This window comes from Aquarana catesbeiana, linkage group LG01, assembly GCF_042186555.1.
Source record: "Aquarana catesbeiana isolate 2022-GZ linkage group LG01, ASM4218655v1, whole genome shotgun sequence".
Classification (NCBI taxonomy): domain Eukaryota; kingdom Metazoa; phylum Chordata; class Amphibia; order Anura; family Ranidae; genus Aquarana; species Aquarana catesbeiana.
In genome coordinates this window covers 408,247,310-408,262,105 of record NC_133324.1, presented here as the reverse complement: position 1 = coordinate 408,262,105, position 14,796 = coordinate 408,247,310, and the positions used below count along the sequence as shown (strand labels likewise).

General features: G+C 39.5%; 1 protein-coding gene across 2 annotated transcripts in view; it reads right to left on the bottom strand.

The window, feature by feature from the left end:
* KDM4C (lysine demethylase 4C) overlaps window positions 1-14,796 on the bottom strand; it is an 852,000-nt gene that overhangs the window by 404,818 nt on the left and 432,386 nt on the right. For both annotated transcript variants that reach the window (XM_073635205.1, XM_073635203.1), the window contains exon 11: window positions 7,072-7,436. In XM_073635205.1, the coding sequence (XP_073491306.1) occupies window positions 7,072-7,436 (365 nt within the window). The remainder of the gene's footprint in view (window positions 1-7,071; window positions 7,437-14,796) is intronic.

Genomic DNA, 14,796 nt, shown 5'->3' with positions numbered 1-14,796 from the left:
TGCTGTGCCCCAACTTCCCAATGCAAATGCAGTGAGCCAGCTGCATGAGAGGCATTTTCTGTATGTACTCCCTGGTACCCCTGCCCAAAGAACACCCCAAAGAAGATGTTGTGTCTGCAGATAAGGTGGATTTAGGCGTGACACCCGCTTTTTTTGTCCCTCCTGTCCTGACCAACCTGGTCTTTGCATCAGTGACTGTTTCAAACGCTAAACACACACTAGTGGAGTATTAACGTAGGATAAAGCCCTGCGCAGGCCTAGGGTACACTTACACAGGGTCTCCAAAGAAGAGATGGCCATCACATTTTGAGAGACCCTAATCTGGAACGTAGTGCAGTTTATATAGAAAAAATGCAGAAAAAAAAAAAAGCCAAAAATAGTTGTCATTCTATTTTCTTCTCTCTCTATTGTTCTCTCTCTTATATTCGCTCTCTATTGTCCACTCTATTGTTCTCTATTATTACTGTATTTTATAACTAATGTTTTATTTTAACTGTGTTTTATTGTATTTGCTTTGCAGGTATGGTATGTCTTACTGTTATACTGTAATGTTGCTTTGTTTTATTGTTAACCATTATTTGCTTTGCAGGCATGTCATTCAGCTGCAGCACGGGTTTATTTATTCTGACAGCAACAGCGCTTGCTCCCACAATACATAAAGCTGATTATATTGACAATAAATAATATTATATAATATAATATCACACAGCCTTATATACTGTTTTACTTTCAGTTATCAATTTGACTTACAAACAGCATGTATTATACATGTCTCAATCTCCATTGACATACAATATTTACATACTACTCTCCACCACATTTTTTTTCTCATACTATACATTTATAATTTTTAGCTCCATTTCTAACCCTCCTCACACCAATCAAAGATCCCCCACTCCCCTAGACTCACTTCAATTCCTTTTTACTCATAGGGATTCCTTTTTTTGCCTCAGTATACTGCTCTGGCCATTACGCATCCGTGGAAGACGGGGGTAGGTGAGAAAAAATACCTCTTGAATAAGATTACCGTTAAGTGACACTACCTTGTGATGTTAAAGGGACAGCAACCCCACCAGCACTAATGTCCAATGCTATCTTATCTTCAAGTTTTTAAAGCAACCTAACGAAACATATTATGTAAGTGATTTGTTGATTATCTAACTTCAAGTGGATTAATATCTACATGTTGTGGTAATTCACTCATCATTTTACACTCTAATTACCCTAGATGAATCTCTCTTTTCTTCTACACCCCTGAAGAAGGACTAAAATACTGTATATCCCAAAACGCGTTGGGTGTGAAAAGAGCTTCTGTAAAAACCCACCGTTTGGTGACAACAATGAATCTGTCTATTACGTAAATGTTTCGTTGAACTTTATGTATACAATATTTTAATATATTCTGTTTTTAAATAAAAAATGTGTTACTTTTAATACGCTGCTATACCTTTTTACTACCTTTAATTTCTTAAAAGTGCTGTTAAAGTCCACTTAGGGGAATCCTCCTTTATATGTATCTGTGCATTGGATGTGGCACTGCCCTTTTAAACCTAGGGGGGCTGATCACCCCTTATGTTGTTTGCTTTTCAGGTACGCCATTCAGCTGCAGCACTGATTTATCTTGACAGCAACAGCGTTTGCTCTCACGATACACAAGTCAGCGACTCCAGCGCTGTAGGAGGTGATTTCACCACCACAGTTAAAAAAAAAAAAAAAAAAGGTGCATGTATGGTATGCCCATCATTAGAAGTGGGTGGATGAAGGGCTGTATTCTAATGGTGGGCATACCCACCAATCAATCTCTTTTTTTTCACGCAGCCCACAGTCTGCATGAAAAGAAGAACATTATAATATATGCCCAACAAGGACCAGCAACGTACTAGTATGTTGCTGCAATTTTGAGTGGTTATACCAGAATGATGCCTGCAGGTTTAGGTATCATCTTGGTATCATTCTTTTTCAGCCAGCGGTCGGCTTTCATGTAAAAGCAATCCTAGTGGCTAATTGGCCTCTAGACTGCTTTTACAAGCAGTGGGAGAGAACGTCCTCCCCCCACCCGCCTTCCATGGTTTTCTCGGGCTCTCCTGTCCCACCAGGGAACCAGAGAATGCAGCTGGTGGCTCCACCAGCTGAACATAGAGCTGATCGGAGACCAGAACAGCTCCAATCATCTCTATGGCCTAAGAAACTGGAAGCTACGAGCATTTCAAGACACAGGTTTTGATGTATATAAACAGCACCATTGGGAAATTGGAAAAGCATTTTATCACACTGATCCTGGTATGGTCAGATGCTTTGAGGGCAGAGGAGAGATCTAGGGTCTAATAGACCCCGATTTTTTTTTTTTTTTTTAAACAAAGAGTACCTGTCACTACCTATTGCTATCATAGCGGATATTTGCATTCCCCGAGATAACAATAAAAATTGAAGTGTCTTCTTTCCAAAATGGGAGGGGGGGGGGGTTGTGCTATCTTGACATTTCAGGGCCTCCGAAACTGTGATAGGTAGTAAGGAAGTGAAATCACCATTTTACGCCCTTAGAAAGCCTGAAGGCGGCGACTGGGTTTTGGGGTCCTGTACACAGCTAGGCTCCCAAAAAGTCTCACACATGTGGTATCCCGTACCCGGAGAAGCAGCAGAATGTGCCCATGGTATGTTTGAGCAATATATCATTTAGTGACAACTTTGTGCAAAAAAAAAAAAAAAAAAAGTTTGTCATTTTCTCCAAACTTGTGGCAAAATATAAAATATTCCATGGACACAACATGCCTCTCAGCAAATAGCATGGGGTTTCTACTTTCCAAAATGGGGTAGTTTGGGGGGGTGGGTTGTGCTATCGTGGCATTTTATGGCCTTCAAAATTGTGATAGGTAGTGAGGAGTGGAGTGAAATCAAAAATTTACGCCCTTAGAAATCCTGAAAGCGGGGATTGGTTTTCGGGGTCCTGTACGTGGCTAGGCTCCCAAAAAGTCTTTATCATTTAGTGACAACTTTGTGTAAAATGTATTTATTTTTTTGTCATTTTTCAATCACTTGAGACAAAAAAATAAAATATTCAACGGGCTCAACATGTCTCTCAGCAATTTCCTTAGGGTGTCTACTTTCCAACATGTTGCCTTTTGGGGGGGGGGATTTGTACTGGCCTGCCATTTTAGCACCTCAAGAAATGAGCTAGGCATTCATAAACTAAAAGCTGCGTAAATGCCAGAAAATGTACCCTAGTTTGTAGACGCTATAACTTTTGCGCAAACCAATAAATATATACGCTTATTGACATTTTTATTTTACCAAAGACATGTGGCTGAATACATTTTGGCCTAAATGTATGACTAAAATTGAGTTTATTGGATTTTTTTATAACAAAAAAGTAGAAAATATTTTTTTTTTTTAAATGTTTGGTCTTTTTCCGTTTATATCGCAAAAAATAAAAATCGCAGAGGCGATCAAATACCACCAAAAGAAAGCTCTATTTGTGGGGAAAAAAAAGACACAACTTTCCTTTAGGTACAGCATTGCATAACTGTGCAATTACCAGTTAAAGCAGCGCAGTGCCAAATTGTAAAAAGTGCTCTGGTCATTAAGGGGACAATTCTACCGGGGCTTAAGTGGTTAATAGTAAAAGCAATAAAAAATCCATAAATCTATCCTATAGTTTGTAGACACTATAATTTTTGCGCAAGCCAATACCCCCCCCCCTTTTTTTTTACCAAAAACATGCAGCGGAATACATATTGGCCTAAATTGATTAAGAAATTAGATTTTTTACATTTTTTTAGATGTGTTTTATAGCAGAAAGTAAAAAACATTTTTTAATTTTTTTTCAAAATGGTCTGACTTTTTTTGTTTATAGCTCAAAAGAAAAAAAAAAAAAAACCCTGCAGAGGTGATCAAACACCACCAAATGAAAGCTATTTGTGGGAAAAAAAGGACATCAATTTTATTTGGGTACAGCGTCGCACGACCGCGCAATTGTCAGTTAAAGCAACACAGTGCCGTATTGCAAAAATGGCCTGGTCAGGAAGTTGGCTAAAACCTTCCGGAGCTGAAGTGGTTAAAGATGTTAATGTTGTATTTTTTTTTTTTATAAAAATAACAAACGTGTTATACTTACCTGCTCTGTGCAAGGGTTTTGCACAGAGCAGCCCCGATCCTCCTCTTCTGGGATGCCCCGCTGGCACTCCTGGCTCCTCCTCTTCATCGGGTGCCCCCACGGAGAGCAGTTTTCAATTGGGGCATCCGTGTGGGTGCCCTCCCGAGTCTCGCTGCTGCGTCCATTGACACAGGCAGCAGGACTCTGCCCAGCTCCCCGCTCTCGTGTCACTGGATTTAATTGACAGCAGTGGGGGGGGGGCAATGGCTTCTGTTGCTATTGATGTATCCAATAAGGACAGAGACAGCAGCTGGAGCCACTGGGCTTGTGCACTCTGCTGGAACAGATGGGTTCAGGTAAGAAAAAGGGGGGACTCTAAGGGCAACTGTGGCAAAGGTGGTTTTTCACCTTAATGCATAATGCATTAAGGTGAAAAACCATGAGACTTTACAACACCTTTAAGTGGTTAAACAGTCTGATGGATGTACCATTTATCACCTTTATTTGTATAAAAAAGTTTTGAAGCAGGCACAATATACAGTGGGGACGGAAAGTATTCAGACCCCCTTAAATTTTTCACTCTTTGTTTTATTGCAGCCATTTGCTAAAATCATTTAAGTTCATTTTTTTCCTCATTAATGTACACACAGCACCCCACATTGACAGAAAAACACAGAATTGGTGACATTTTTGCAGCTTTATTAAAAAAGAAAAAACAAAATATCACATGGTCCTAAGTATTCAGACCCTTTCCTGTGACACTCATATTTAACTCAGGTGCTGTCCATATCTTCTGGTCATCCTTGAAATGGTTCTACACCTTCATTTGAGTCCAGCTGTGTTTGATTATACTGATTAGACTTGATTAGGAAAGCCACACACCTGTCTATATAAGACCTTACAGCTCACAGTGCATGTCAGAGCAAATGAGAATCATGAGGTCAAAGGAACTACCTGAAGAGTTCAGAGACAGAATTGTGGCAAGGCACAGATCTGGCCGAGGTTACAAAAAAATTTCTGCTGCACTTAAGGTTCCTAAGAGCACAGTGGCCTCCATAATCCTTAAATGGAAGACGTTTGGGCTGGCCATCCTAGAGCTGGCCATCCGGCCAAACTGAGCTATCGGGGGAGAAGAGCCTTGATGAGAGAGGTAAAGAAGAACCCAAAGATCACTGTGGCTGAGCTCCAGAGATGCAGTCGGGAGATGGGAGAAAGTTGTAAAAAGTCAACCATCACTGCAGCCCTCCACTAGTCGGGGCTTTATGGCAGAGTGGCCCGACAGAAGCCTCTCCTCAGTGCAAGACACATGAAAGCCCGCATGGAGTTTGCTAAAAAAAACACCTGAAGGACTCCAAGATGGTGAAAAATAAGATTCTCTGGTCTGATGAGACCAAGATAGAACTTGTTGGCCTTAATTCTAAGCGGTATGTGTGGAGAAAACCAGGCACTGCTCATCACCTGTCCAATACAGTCCCAACAGTGAAGCATGGTGGTGGCAGCATTATGCTGTGGGGGTGTTTTTCAGCTGCAGGGACAGGACGACTGGTTGCAATAGAGGGAAAGATGAATGCAGCCAAGTACAGGGATATCCTGGACGAAAACCTTCTCCAGAGTGCTCAGGACCTCAGACTGGGCTGAAGGTTTACCTTCCAACAAGACAATGACCCTAAGCACACAGCTAAAATAACGAAGGAGTGGCTTCACAACAACTCCATGACTGTTCTTGAATGGCCCAGCCAGAGCCCTGACTTAAACCCAATTGAGCATCTCTGGAGAGACCTAAAAATGGCTGTCCACCAACGTTTACCATCCAACCTGACAGAACTGGAGAGGATCTGCAAGGAGGAATGGCAGTGGATCCCCAAATCCAGGTGTCAAAACTTGTTGCATCTTTCCCAAAAAGACTCATGGCTGTATTAGATCAAAAAGGTACTTCTTCCTCTAAATACTGAGCAAAGGGTCTGAATACTTAGGACCATGTAATATTTCAGTTTTTCTTTTTTAATAAATCTGCAAAAATGTCAACAATTCTGTGTTTTTCTGTCAATATGGGGTGCTGTGTGTACATTAATGAGGAAAAAATGAACTTAAATGATTTCAGCAAATGGCTGCAATATAACAAAGAGTGAAAAATTTAAGGGGGTCTGAATACTTTCCACCCCCACTGTAATTAAATGCTATAAAACAGGTTTAAAAGGCAGTTGTGTATACTTAAAAAAAAAAAAAAAAAAAAAAACTCATCAAAAACTAGTTTCCCTTTAAAATTATAGAATTTAAAGATACACTGGAAAAAATATACTTGATCCTATTTTATGCTAGTTTGCGTTTAAAACAAACATAGTAAACGGGTAAAGGTAAGGTAAAAATATGCATGTAGCAGTCACTCTATAGGAAAAAAGAGCAGGCATACGTAACCTATTTTCCTCGTGTAAAAAAAACATTTGTGGATCTCCTCAATGTGATAAAAAGTTGCATGCTCAAGGTGATTGACCCTTTCAACATCATCTTAATTAACACACAAAGCAACGTTTAAAAGATGTGCAATCACATGTTAAAAATAGACAGTGCCCAGAAAATGTTTCTTCTGTGCCTGCTTCTTTTTCACAGAATTCATATGTCCTAAGTACAGCTGTAAATTCAAAGAGAAAACCAGCTGTACATGGATTTTGAAGTGTTGCTTTATACTTTATCATAGCAGCACTATGCACATGATAGGTAACCTGTCATACATGATGCTCACTGTAGTCCTTTGATTTATGCTGATAGCTGCTAATTTTACAAGTACAACAGCCTGGCTGTCAGGTCTGTACAATCAAATCCATCTTGGTTTAAAGTGATTAATGCTCTGTCCGTTTCAGTAAATGAGCAAGTATAATACCAATGCTGAAAAATTAATGAGACTAGCGTTTATACTGCTTAAAATTGGCTAAAGACTGCTCAATAAGATCGAGAATAAATAGAAGGAAATTACTGGTTCTTACACAAAGATTGGGCTTTTCAGAGCATCGTTTCCCATCATTTAACATGGAAGGAATTTCTCCAGGTTCCAGGCCACAGTCGGCTATCTCAAGGTCACTGACATCATCCTCTTCATCACTGGTGATGCTGCTTGTCTCCTCCTTTTCTATGCTAGTGGCTTCAGACGGATCACATGTTTGGAATTCCTGCCCATTTGGTTTTTGGTCCACTTCCTCTACTGAATTTGTGCACTCTTCTATCTTTACGTCAGCAGATGGGGCAAAAAAGCTGCACAGTTCGGTAAGGCCAGAAGCAGCCAAACTAAGGTCATGATTACTTTTGTCTTCTGGCTTCATATCTTGTTCCAAAGGAATAGCTGAAAGTGAATCTATAAACCAAAAACACTCTTATTACAGATCAAACGCAGATCGCTAACTGCATAATATCAAAGATTAACAATTCACAGCAGCTTATGCATACATGCTTGAAGATCAATATCATTCATTTATGAACTAAATATGGAGTGTCTTGCACTTTATATTACACTATTCTAAGCTGTGAGAATGATCAATGTTTGCATATCTTCTTTGAGTACCTTCCAACAGAAGTTAGAAAACTAGAGTTACATAAAACTGTATTTTCCCGTTCCACGCTATTTACTTTCCTGCTAACAAGACAGTGCTTTATATTATTTTACAACGTGGAATAGGACTCAAAAAGGTGTGGATCTGATATGGTTTAAGAAACATTTAGAAAGGGTAATTGTGCCTAAGTAGTACCTCTCAAAAATGTAGACTTGGAAGCCTCCTGAAAAATAGCAGCACACATCCTGGTATGTGAAGATGTCCAAACACTCCGGTACCTACAACCTCATAGCTGATTATCAGCAGTGTAAGATGTATGGTATTGTTGCCTCTGACTGCTAGTCTCAGAAGGCTTTAAGCTAAATTTGGTGATGCCACTGCTGTGCTACTCACTGTTAATATTTACAGAGGCTCTGGGCCTAGGGAAGCGAAGCACTGCATCTACCAAAATGACCACCTCCACGCAGAGACACAGTGCAGAACAGGGTATGATAAGTTAGTAATGAGGAAAGGTCAGCTTCAAGGAGCCTACTGGCAAATCTGGTGACTAAGTTGTTTGCCCACACCTTGTTGTCTCAGCTTCCCAAAGGTAGTCCCTATTTAACCATTCGCATACCTTACACATACACCTCTGAGGGCACGTGCACCTGCTTTTTTTCTGAGAGCCCTGGGTGATATTGCAGTAACTGATGCTGCAATTCCAAAAATTACGAACATACTTTAAACTTTTCTCAACTTTTGTTTTCTACCATTAGAGAAATTGGCATTTTGTAATGAAATTCTAGGTTTCTGGGCTTACCTGTACTTTAAAATACATATTTTTTTCACTTAAAGCACAACAGTGTTCGTTTGAAAACGCTAAACACATTTTAGGTGAATCAAAAAAGATGGTGTTGAAAGCCTTACGATTTGTTATGTTTAGAAAGCTGACAAAGCTGGTAGAAAAGCCTGTCCCCTGCCAGCATGCTGCAGAGAAGGACCTTTGCTTTCTGAATGATAGCAGGGCTTTCTCTACAGAAGCTCAACACACACCCCTTTCTAAGTCAGAGCTAGAGTTCACCAACAATAGGGACTGTTAGCTTCACTGTTTGTAGAGCTTTACGTTTGACTTTTTTACTACTAAATTTATATATTAATATTTCATTTTGTTTTTATAAATGCTTTACTTAAAAATTCAGGCGCTTGCATACAAAATGCAGATAAATGAGAACATAGCATCCAATACAGAGAACTGATTGGCATCCAAAATAATAGGATAAATCGGAGCAAAACGCAAAACAAAATATCAATGATTCTTCTCAAGTGAACCAGTATTCAGATACAGTAGTTAAAAAAAATACTCATAAACATACCATATTGTGCAGAGAAAGGGATGCAATAACCTGTATGGGTTAGTTCAGAAAGCAATTTCATATGCAAGATGTCGAAACTGGTTTTAATTATATTGAGAAAGGAACCAGGGGAATAGGGAGATATAGGTTTATGACTAGAAAAGACAGCTAAAAAGTTCAGTGTAGAAAAAAAAAGTACCCAGGAGGTAAAGGGAATAATTTGCAGCATTAAGAATACAAGCAGCTCAGAAAAATAAGAACTAGAAGAAAACAAAAAGAAAATTAGGGAGGCAACAAAAGAATACAAACAAATGTTTGATGGAGAAGCAAAAAGGTTTTCCCTTTGGGTACACATGACTTAGAAGTGAGAAGCCCCCCTAATCAAGGAAACTTCCTCAACAGCGATTTGCCTTCCTCGGACTCTAAAAACTTGTTTCAGTAAAACCAAGTTTTGGAGTAGATCTCATGTCTGTTTTGTGGAGAGAGGACAGGATCTTCCATTTTCTACCACATCTCTACTCAATATCTTCACCGTTAAATTTGGGGGTGAGAGTCCTATTTCAGTGGAACACAGGATTTAGCAGCCTTAAGAAGGTGTAATAGTAAACATATATTTTACACTTTTAATGGGATTTGAGAATGATGTAAGCAAATTCGGCATGGAATTTTTATTTTTCTGTGTTCAGAATGATTACCTTGGAAGTTATGATCTATTCACCTTTATGTTTGCTTTTTTCAGTATGTCCTAGAGGTATTTTGGAACTACACCAAAAATGTAGCAAGTGGTGTCTTAAAAAAAAAAAAAAAAAGACACCAAATTGAACTGTTGCTCTTAGTAATTCTCAGTATACTTTATAATTATATGGAATGCCTGACACATCTCACATCTGACTGCTAACATTTTGGATCTGCTTATATTTTTCTGTTTTAATATTTTTATTGAAGTTTCAAGAATCCTAACAAGCCATGGTTTGCCCACGCAGGGGCGACATCAGACAACCATGTAAAGAAACCGCGTATGAACGTGTAACGACTAACATAACAAAAAAAAACTGTTACCAGGACCATAGAGGACCAAGTTAGGAATTAGGCAGTTATCACAGGCTATAATACGCTATTCCTTGGAGGACAGCAAACTGATAGCCTTCATATAAAGAATGGAGGGAGAAAAGGAGGGAACAGGTAAAGAGAAGAAAAGAGAGAGAAAGAAGAGAGAAGAGGAGAGCGGCCTTAGGAGAGGGCGAGTACCACGAACGTGGGATTTATGCAAGCAAGCTATAAAGTCAACCATAGTCAGGGGCAAGGACAGGAAAGAAAAACTTGTCCACGGTTCCCAGATTTTCAAAAATTTTGCATGTGAATCCCTCAATATACTGGACATCTGCTCATTAACCATCAGAGCGATCATTCTGGTTTTCACTCACTGGAAGGTAACAGCTGGGAACTTTCAGCCATGAGCAATGGTCCGCTTGGCAGAAATAAAAAGGTATGAGGTCAATTTCTGATGGGGTGCCCACGCATCAGATTCCTGGCCAAGCAGGAAAAACCCATAAAACGTAGGATCCCCTTCAATTCCGAGAAAAATCTATTTTTAAAGTGTACAAGATTGACCGTTACCCTATCACAGGTTTCCCATGGTTTACTGAGCTTTCATTTGAGCAGTCAAGTATGATCAAGGATCATATGGACAGAAAGGCAGAATCTTAATAAAGAGTTTGGGACACTTCTGCTTTTTCTTTAGGTCCAGCATCCATCTGCTTGGCCAGGAATCTGACGCGTGGTTCAGAAGGTTTAATCATCTACTTTCATCAAACACTCCCCTGGACCAGATTCAAGAGTCTTTTCCATTGGTAGTGAAGTCAGTGGCGTTTTCAGCAGATGCGGCAGTGGAAAGCTACTGCTAGAGCTACAGCACCCAATAATTCCATTCGTATATGGCTCAAAGTGTGGAAGAGGGAACTTGCTTCAAAAACTAGATTATGCGTTATCCTTTTTGAGGGGAATCTGACTTTTGGATCCAGCCTACAAACTATCCCGGCCTGTCCTACCAGAAAAAGGTGGAAAAATCTGTATCAAGAAAAAAGGATTTCTGGTAAAAATATCTTTTTAGAATCGCCAAGACAAATCTGTTTGATTCCAAAAAGGGCCAGGCCACCAGGAAACACTGGTCTTTTGGCAAGAACAATGGTAAAGAGGGTAGCCGTTCACCTTTTGTGACATTAACCCCAAGAAGAACAGTAAAATTATTTAGACAGGTGTGTACTTCAAGCCTAAAAAAAAGTATTTTGTGTGAGAAGAGAGTGACAAAATAATTTGTTTTTAAAAGAGTGAGCGTCCCTCAAATAAAAAAATGTTGGAAGCCATGCTTTTACATGAAGGTTAATGCAAACTACTGAAAAATGCAGGTGTCTCTCTGTGTAATTTAGAAACCAACAGCACCATTTAGGTGTTTCCACTGTTAAAAATGTAAGCAGATCCTATATGGTGGTCTTGCCCACGTTTGATCGGCTTCTGGTCCAGAGTCCTTGGCCTACAGCAGATGTTATTCCATGTGATGGTCCCAAAGGATGCCTGGCTAGCTCCCTTATATTGCCCTATACCAGGCCTCTTTGCACCCCATCAGAAATTGACCTCATACCTTTTTATTTCTGCCAAGTGGACCATTGCCCATGGCTGAAAGTTCGCAGCTGTTACCTTCCAGTGGACGAAAATCAGAATGAAAGCTCTGATGGTTAATGAGCAGATGTCCAGTATATTGAGGGATTCACATGCAAAATTTTTGAAAATCTGGGAACCGTGGACAAGTTATTCTTTCCTGTCCTTGCCCCTGACTATGGTTGACTTTAAAGCTTGCTTGCATAAATCCCACGTTCGTGGTACTCGCCCTCTCCTAGGGCCGCTCTCCTCTTTTCTCTTCTTTCTCTTTCTTTTCTTCTCTTTACCTGTTCCCTCCTTTTCTCCTTCCATTCTTTATATGAAGGCTATCAGATTGCTGTCCTCCAAGCAATAGCGTATTATAGCCTGTGATACCTGCCTAATTCCTAACTTGGTCCTCTATGGTCCTGGTAACAGTTTTTTTTGTTATGTTCATACGCTGTTTCTTTACATGGTTGTCTGATGTCGCCCCTGCTTGGGCAAACCATGGCTTGTTAGGATTCTTGAAACTTCAATAAAAATATTAAAACAGAAAAATATAAGCAGATCCAAAATGTTAGCAGTCAGATGTGAGATGTGTCAGGCATTCCATATAATTAGTACTACATATTAGTATACTGAGAATTACTAAGACCAACAGTTCAATTTGGTGTCTTTTTTTTTTTAAGACACCACTTGCTACATTTTTGGTGTAGTTCCAAAATACATCTAGGACATACTGAAAAAAACAAACATAAAGGTGAATAGATCATAACTTCCAAGGGAATCATTCTGATTTAATGACCTAGAAAGAAAAGGCAATGCTAACTTTTTCAGAAGCTTAGATAATCGGTACAGTGTGTGTTTTACAGTCTCTTATAAGAGAAAATGGCATATTTTAATACAGGTACCCAGTCATCTTCACTCCTACAAGATTTATTTGGATAATGTATCACCCAAATATATGTGGATTGTTTTGTATTATTTATCAGAGTATAGGAAAGTTCACTTTACTAGCTCCTTTGGGCAAGGGACAATAAACATACTTACTGCTCTTAAAGCAACCTCATAAAATTGGAAGGCATGTGGGCTGGTAGTAACATATCGGGGGACCAAACACTGACTTGCCAAAAAGTTAATTGTTTGATGTGTCAGGCTGACATATTTTGGTGTGGGGAAATGCAAAGAAGTCAATTAAAGTGGTATTAAACCCAAAAGCAAACATTTATAATATTGCAGCTTACCATTTCTTAGATTTGGTGGCTGCATTTGTTTTCTTTTTAGTTTATGTTTCCTTTATTTTCACCTGGTGATCTGGCCAGTAATCTGTTTTTCAAAAGAACAAGCTCTCCTGCAAATGTATCAGTTAAGAGCGTGGAGGCAAACCATTTAACAATGACAGGGGTGTTTACAATGATCAGTTTTTATTGATTCATGTAAAACCCTTATCCCAAAAGAAAAAAAACAACTGTTGCGGCAACTCCTTGTAACGGCAGTGTGAGCTAGAGTTTGACTTCAATTTGTTAGTTTATCTAAATCTGCTAGTCCATCTAAACACTCCCCTCGGATTAACAATGCTTCTATCTGCTGTGCCCCTTTTTGCTCCTTCATCCAGCATGGAGGCTCACTAATATAGGAAGTGTGTTACTGGCCAGATCACCAGGCGAAAACAAAAGGAAAAAAGCCTTAAAAAAGAAAACAAACTGCCACCACATTGAAGGATTGGTAAGCTGCAATATATTACATTATTGGTTTTGGGTTTAATACGTCTTTAATTGTTGCTCTACTGTGCAATGAATTACATAAAAAAAAACTAACAGAAAAAAGGAACGTTTGGTTTCTGGTGTTTTTGTTCAGACCAAAGCTTTCCTCTACGCCTGCAGAGATTTTAGTCCCCAAGAGAACATGTATACAGGTGCAAAGACAGGGGTTGTGCCTTTTAGCCTCTAGCTTCACAGGGGGGGGGGGGGGGGGACAATTTACAAAGCAGCCAAAATGACCCTAAAGTAGCCATACTGCAGTTTTAAAAAAAAATACATATTTAGAAAGCATAGCAATGATTTTTATTCCAATAAATGGGAAAAAAAAACAAAGCTGGTGAAAGTTAAGCCTGGTCAGGGCAGCTCTTGCATAACTGGCCTCACCCAGTTTTCTCTACTGTGCAAGTCACAGAGAACTCAAAAGGTGTAATCTCGACACCATTTTAGTAATGGCTTGTAAAATATTGCCGCAGTGTAGAGTGAATTACAACCCACTCTCCATTATAAATGGGTATCTTAAAGTCCAACACAGGGATGAAAAATAAAACCCTTGCAGTAGAGCAACCCCGCACTACAAGGGTTAAATAGTCATTAACTCAAGGCAGCAGAAGAGGAGGTGGTTCTTTTTACACTACCCCTCGCTCTACAGGCTTTGCTCCTGGCTGTGGTCAGTCCTTCAGTGTTATCATGTACAATGCAGGGCTATTTGTCCCGCATTGTATGTGAAGGAGGTAATTGTGTGAGTAACAGGAAGCATCTGGAAAAGAGGCTGTGGGGGGAAGAGTGCACTAATTGAAGAAGCCCGCCAGATTGACAAATAAGGCAAGTATTACAGCCTATTCCTCTACCCCTAAGCAAAAATTAGCATTCAACCCTTGCAGTGTGGGTGCCTCATTGCAAGGATCATTTTTTCTTGTGCTTGGGGTTAGGGAGAATATTCCATTAAATGCCATCATTAGGATTTAAAAAAGGAAACAAACAATGCATCAATGGGCCCTGTTGCTAAAATAGGTGCCACTTGATGCTTGGACACTGCATTGGTTTCAGCCATTGGCTTTCAAAATATATTACATATGCATTGTTAGCAGGTATCAAAAAAATGCTAAAGTGTCAATAGGTTTGCGCAAGACTTTTTAGGCACAGATCAAAGCTACCCAAAATTTCGCCTCTTTCACTGCCTATGTATACCGAACCTTAGAACAGATCATGTTCATTTCTTGCGTTGCAATAGCTGCAAAGCAAACCTATGTCTCTTTGCATGCTCTAATTGCTGCCTGTAGAAGCAAATGTAAACTAGACAACATTGTCTTAAAAATTACTTTTTGATAAGTTATGCTATATAGAATACAAAATAGGAGTCTTTAAATGTTGAAGTCGTAATGTGGGTATCTTATTAAAGATGATTGGGGGAATAAAGCAGAACAGAGAACAATAAGTGG